This window comes from Lottia gigantea, assembly GCF_000327385.1.
Source record: "Lottia gigantea unplaced genomic scaffold LOTGIsca_287, whole genome shotgun sequence".
Taxonomy (NCBI): Eukaryota; Metazoa; Mollusca; class Gastropoda; family Lottiidae; genus Lottia; species Lottia gigantea.
In genome coordinates this window covers 33,865-40,745 of record NW_008708929.1, presented here as the reverse complement: position 1 = coordinate 40,745, position 6,881 = coordinate 33,865, and the positions used below count along the sequence as shown (strand labels likewise).

Here is a 6,881-nt window from a genome sequence, read left to right as displayed (position 1 = left end):
TGTATTATTTCTTATCGCCCCTACCCCCCGATCCGCTAATAAAAATTGGTGGTAAAATTAATATTGTTTATTTTAAGGATCGCAGATGTCAGGCTAAGAAACGAAATATTTTCAATTTGTTGAAATTTTTGGTGACGTTAATGTTATGGAATCACACATATTTTAAAAATAAACCGAAACTTGATTTCTTTTTCTAAGATGTTTTTTTCTGATTCAAAGCAAATTAGCGATTAGGACATCGTGTGTCTTTCATGGAACTATTATTGAACATGCGTTTCACAAATATTTCTAGATGACAACTATGTCTTACGGTGATGATGTCAAAAGAGGCATGACATCCACATATCTATTGGTTTTAAAAATTAAATTTATACCCTTTATTCGTAGTTATATAATTCAAACTAAAATGTTTGGGTGACATAGGTCGCATCGTGGTTTCAAAGTAGGTTTCTTACTTGCTAAAATCTAAGTTCAGTAGGACTAAAAACATATCAAGTACAATGTCATGTACAACTAATACGGTGATCTATTCAAAATGTACATGATATTACCCCTTCTGACAGTTTGAAAGTACAGTCAATGTTGAGGTGGTTGCTTAATGACGAGTTGTACTGTATGATGAATTTTAAAGTACATCGGCTACTAGCGTTACTTTTGTTATATTATTCACAAAGTAAAAAATCATATTATCAAACAATCTAAACTGTATGCCATATCAAAATAATCTTTAAACCCCTGTTTTATATTGTGGCTTATGCACCGTAATTGGATTTAACAATTTGCGACATGCATTGCCATTAAGCACAGTGTGAACAATGTGATATTGACGAAATTAAATATGGTTATCTTGCTTGATGCGATATTATAGGATTTCGGGAAGGGAGTTTTTGATTCTCCCAAATTCTCCCTAGAATGGAACAAATACATCGTTGAGATATGGGAATGAACGGTTTGGAACTGATGGGTATTTTTCTTCTTTTCTGATCTGAATTTAGATAAAATAATAACTCACCCAATGGGAATTTTGACGAAATTTGGTATACTTAATAAATTTATAATTCATCAAATTCTCGAGATTCTTTCAAAGATTTTGCTCTAAATATATAAACATTGTGAATACGATTATGATATTTGAAGGTTTTGTATTTAACTGGTTTGCTTGAAAAATTTCCATGATTTAATATTTAAATGCAAAAAGTGACTGTTACTAAAGGTTAAAGCTTCCATGTTCCATTTGTTGTTGTGTTCAAGTACCATCTTCTGATTGAAAGCTTGTAGTGGTATATTTTGTGATAGATACATTTTCTTCTTCAGAATGTAACAATAATACGTATGGGGCTGGCTGTAAAAAACAATGTCACGACAGAAATTGTGAAGGGTCGCAATATTGTAATGCAAAAACAGGAGCATGTAAAAACGGTTGTAAGCCAGGATATACAGGTCAGGACTGTACAACAGGTAAGGTTATTCTCATGTAGGATATACAGGTCAGGACTGTACAACAGGTAAGGTTATCCTCGTGTAGCTTATACAGGTCAGGACTGTACAGCAGGTAACGTTATCCCCATGTAGGAGATACAGGTCAGGACTGTACAACAGGTAAGGTTATCCTCATGTAGGATATACAGGTCAGAACTGTACAGCAGGTAAGGTTATTCTCATGCAGCTTATACAGGTCAGAACTGTACAACAGGTAAGGTTATTCTCATGCAGGTTCTACAGGTTATGACTGTACAACAGGTAAGGTTATCCTCGTGTAGCTTATACAGGTCAGGACTGTACAACAGGTAAGGTTATCCTCATGTAGGATATACAGGTCAGGACTGTACAACAGGTAAGGTTATTCTCCTGTAGGAGATACAGGTCAGGACTGTACAGCAGGTAAGGTTATCCTCATGTAGCTTATACAGGTCAGGACTGTACAACAGGTAAGGTTATCCTCATGTAGCTTATACAGGTCAGGACTGTACAGCAGGTAAGGTTACAGGTCAGGACTGTACAGCAGATAAGATTATCCTCATGTAGCTTATACAGGTCAGGACTCTACAACAGGTAAGGTTATGTTCATGTAGGATATACAGGTCAGAACTGTACAGCAGGTAAGGTTATTCTCATGCAGCTTATACAGGTCAGGACTGTACAACAGGTAAGGTTATCCTCACGTAGCTTATACAGGTCAGGACTGTACAGCAGGTAAGGTTATCCTCATGTAGGATATACAGGTCAGGACTGTACAGCAGGTAAGGTTATCCTCATTTAGCTTATACAGGTCAGGACTGTACAACAGGTAAGGTTATCCTCATGTAGCTTATACAGGTCAGGACTGTACAGCAGGTAAGGTTATCCTCATGTAGGTTATACAGGTCAGGACTGTACAACAGGTAAGGTTATTCTCATGTAGGTTATACAGGTCAGGACTGTACAACAGGTAAGGTTATTCTCATGTAGGATATAGAGGTCAGGACTGTACAACAGGTAAGGTTATTCTCATGTAGCTTATACAGGTCAGGACTGTACAACAGATAAGATTATCCTCATGCAGGTTATAGAGGCCGGTATGATTGGTTATGTACTGACAATCTCATAATTGTATCCAACTCAAATAAATAAGCTTCTACCCCCGCCCCCTTTTTATACGCAAGATCGAAGCTACAGTTTTCATAAATATGTGGTCGTATATTGTCGATGCCCCTGACCGTCGGTCCGTCCGTCAACATTTCTTGTGAGCACAATAGAGACTACAGTTTGTATCTGATTTTGATAAAACTTGGTGTGATGCTTTAGATAAGATCTCGGTCAAGTTCGAAATTGACAAATTTTCGATGAACGGTTTTTGAGATATTGCCCTTGACTTAGAACGCCTTGAAATTTGTTAAAAATTATTCGTGAGCATGATCGAAGCTACAGTTTTCATCCGATTCTGGTGAAACTTGGTGTGATCATTGGAATTCATAATATCTCGGACAAGTTCTAACTTGACGCATTTTCTTTGAACGGTTTTTGAGTTATTGCCCTTGACTTTGTTATAACGCGTCGAAATTTGTTAAAATAGTTCGTGAGCAGGATTGAAGCTACAGTTTTCAACCGATTCTGATGAAACTTGGTGTGATCATTGGAATTGATAAGATCTCGGACAAGCACTAACTTGACGCATTTTTGATGAACGGATTTTGAGTTATTACCCTTGACTTTGTTAAAACGCGTCGAAATGTGTTAAAAATAGTTCGTGAGCAGGATTGAAGCTACAGTTCTCAACCGATTCTGATGAAACTTGGTGTGATCATTGGAATTCATAAGATCTCGGACAAATTCTAACTTAACGCATTTTCGATGAACGGTTTTTGAGTTATTGCCCTTGACTTTGTTAAAACGCGTCGAAATGTGTTAAAAATAGTTCGTGAGCAGGATTGAAGCTACAGTTCTCAACCGATTCTGATGAAACTTGGTGTGATTATTGGAATTCATAAGATCTCGGACAAATTCTAACTTAACGCATTTTTGATGAACGGATTTTGAGTTATTGCCCTTGACTTTGTTAAAACGCGTCGAAATTTGTTAAAAATAGTTCGTGAGCAGGATTGAAGCTACAGTTCTCAACCGATTCTGATGAAACTTGGTGTGATCATTGGAATTCATAAGATCTCGGACAAATTCTAACTTAACGCATTTTCGATGAACGGTTTTTGAGTTATTGCCCTTGACTTTGTAAAACGATTCAAAATTTGTTTGTGAGCACAGTAGAAGCTACAGTTTTCAATCGATTTTGATGAAAATTGGTGTGATCAATGGAATTGATAAGATCTCGGACAAGTTCTAACTTGACGCATTTTCGATGAAAGGTTTTTGAGTTATTGCCCTTGACTTCTGAAAAACGTGTTAAAATTAGTTTGTGAGCACAATAGACGCTACAGTTTTCAACCGATTCTGATGAAACTTGGTGTGATCATTGGAATTGATAAGATCTCAAGTTCTAACTTGAGATATTTTTGATGAACTGTTTTTGAGTTATTGCCCTTGACTTTGTAAACACGCATCAAAAGTTGTTTTTTACCCTTCATTAGAGTTGTGTGATTTAATTGTTTGTTCTATTTGGGTTATTAATTTTGATTTTAAAAAAATTTGTGGAATTACTCAGCATAAATAACTGGCATATATGTAATTGAATTCAAACTAATAAAATTTCTTCAATATGAGAAAATTCGTACTTTAGTCACTAAAGACTGTTTTATCATTTCTGACAGCTGCCAGTGGGCGTATGTTACCTTTCCTCGCAAGCTGTCTTAATGAATTGTAATTGTTTGATGAATTATGGCAATCGAAATTAAATAAATGTTTTGTATTGCAGTGTGTCCTATTGGTAGATATGGAATTGGATGTAGAAGGCTGTGTACTGATAGAAATTGTAAATTATCTCAGAAATGTCACCATGTAACAGGAAACTGTGAGGAAGGATGTAGTCCTGGTTTTACTGGCATTGATTGTGTAAAAGGTGAGATTATTACACACAGATTAGCCTGCAACCCTGTGTGTGTGCGAACCATTACTAACCTGAGAAACCTATCATTATATATAATTTGCCTGACACATTAATTATATCTTACCAATGTCATTAAATCTAGTAGAAATATTTTTACTATTTGCATGCGGTATGGGTAAGGATATCAACATGTTGTGATTTAGCGGCAACTATACGGATCTCCAACATCTTCGTAACCCAACTCACACTGAAACTGTATGATGAATCCTTTCAGAATGTCGTCCAGGGTTTTATGGACCTGACTGTACGTCTAACTGTTTAAACAGACACTGTACACTCCAGAATGACTGTAATAATCGAGATGGTGCGTGTATCTGTAAAGATGGTTACCAGGGAGTGGACTGTACAGTAAAGAAATCTGTAAATATTGATGGTTCAACTAAACCAGGTATTGCCTTTTTAGATCCAGCATTCTTACTCAAAACAAGCAATACACCATAATAAAGATGGGTGTACGCACGACCCTACTGTCTTACCAGAATCCTTGTATCAGAGACCCGTCAAATGAAACCAATTTCACTCGTATACATCGATAACCTATAAACGTAAGGAGGAGCACAAGGTTCTGATCTTTCAGAGAGTTTTTCTGACATCAGTGCACACACAAGAAAATATTACCGCAGCCACATTCTGTACGTGATAATCTGAGAAAATTAGTTACCTAACTTTTATTCACACCGAGCACCGCTTCAAAAGGTGAGCACGAACAGTCTAGTTTTATTTAAGCAGGTATACACGCCCTGGAGTCTAGTTTGTATATTAACAATTTATATGTGGTTAACCTTAAACATTTATATAATATTTCAACTTTCACAGATTAATATGCTGATTTGATATATCATATCTGACATATTTATGTTAAAAATTGTATTTTTTCAGCGGAAATTAATCCAACCTGGATCATCGTGGGTACAGTTTTAGGCTTTGTTATCGGTATTTGTATTGGTGTGTGTGGAGTAATGCTAGTTTCTAGGCTAAGGTAAATTCTTATGGCTGATTTAATATGATTCAAGTTGAAAAATAAAATTTTGTCAATTTAGAATCATATGTAAAAAAAAAAACAGCAATTTTAAGTTTTCAAGACATTTTCTATACATTATCTTAATAGACAATGCTTGACTAGAACGATCCCCAACAGCTGAAACCTGTATCGAGGTTCGTTTCAACAAATACAATAAAAATATTCAAACGTGACAGGTGTTTGACTTTGCCCACAGATACGCGACATGAAAAGTAAAAAAAATCCGGCGATTTACATCGGCTTGTAAGTAAGTTTGCTGTTAAACTTCGTGTTTTAGTGGAGTTGAAAAATAACTTGCCTAACATGGTGACAAGTCCTATGTTTCCTATTTAAAATCTTTATAACAAGTGGTATTTTCAGGTCTAGTAAAGACAGAAGCACGATAGTTTATAATGCATCGACTGGTCATTGTAACTTGTACAACAACAACGTACCAGCACAAGAATCATCTACAGATCACAACGACAACCGCAACAGTGGAAATTATGATACTCTTTCTTCTAATAGAAATGAACCGACATATGTAAAGTTTTGAAAAAATAATTACTTTTCTTTGTTTATCGTATTAGTTCATAGGATGTTCGTTACAGAAACAGAAAACGACGACCTTCAATCACATTAATATACTCTGTTATTTCAGAATTATTTAATTAGTATTTTTAATTTAATATCAGTAATTTATAAATATCACGCTGGTGCAGCTGAATTTTCACCTCGGCCTATGTTTTAATCATTTTGATTATATGTTGTTGTTACAACCACTCTTACCTAATATAATGTAATGTAATTGTTGTTTTTTCTAAACAATATTTTATTAACATAATATGAAAAGAAATTACATTATATATTTGCAAAAATATAAATAAGTCATTTAGTGGAATAATGATAATACACCCATATTATAATGTCCACCCGTCCATCCGTCCAAAAATGGCTTGTGAGCGCGATGGATACTATAATTTTTATCTTATTTGAATGACATTTGGTTTCGGGGAAGGGAGGGTTTGATTCTCCCAAATGTACAGGCCTAGGGTGGAGCAGACACTTTATTTAGAAATTAGGATTAAGGGTCTTGATATTGGGTTTTCTTCTGTTCTTATTCTGATCTGAAATTAGAAAAAATAACTCGCCCGATGGGCGAGAAGTATAGTATCTGTTATGTACTGATTGTTTTTAGTTTACTATGAACAATATTATCATTTAAGTTCTTATTTTTTGAATATGCAACTATCATTTTCTGCTTATAGACATGGGGGATTTCTCTTGAAGGCTCTTATAGTGGGCATGAACTATCTTGCTTGCTCGATTGCTGGTTGTATTAAA

General features: G+C 35.3%; 1 protein-coding gene across 1 annotated transcript in view; it reads left to right on the top strand.

The window, feature by feature from the left end:
* Nucleotides 1-5,520, top strand: part of LOTGIDRAFT_175477 (hypothetical protein) — a gene marked incomplete at both ends in the record, with an annotated part of 6,457 nt that extends 937 nt beyond the window's left edge. The window contains 4 exons of the mRNA XM_009056697.1: nucleotides 1,315-1,458; nucleotides 4,346-4,489; nucleotides 4,752-4,925; nucleotides 5,417-5,520. Of these exons, the coding sequence (XP_009054945.1) occupies nucleotides 1,315-1,458; nucleotides 4,346-4,489; nucleotides 4,752-4,925; nucleotides 5,417-5,520 (566 nt within the window). The remainder of the gene's footprint in view (nucleotides 1-1,314; nucleotides 1,459-4,345; nucleotides 4,490-4,751; nucleotides 4,926-5,416) is intronic.
* Nucleotides 5,521-6,881: the final 1,361 nt, after the last annotated feature.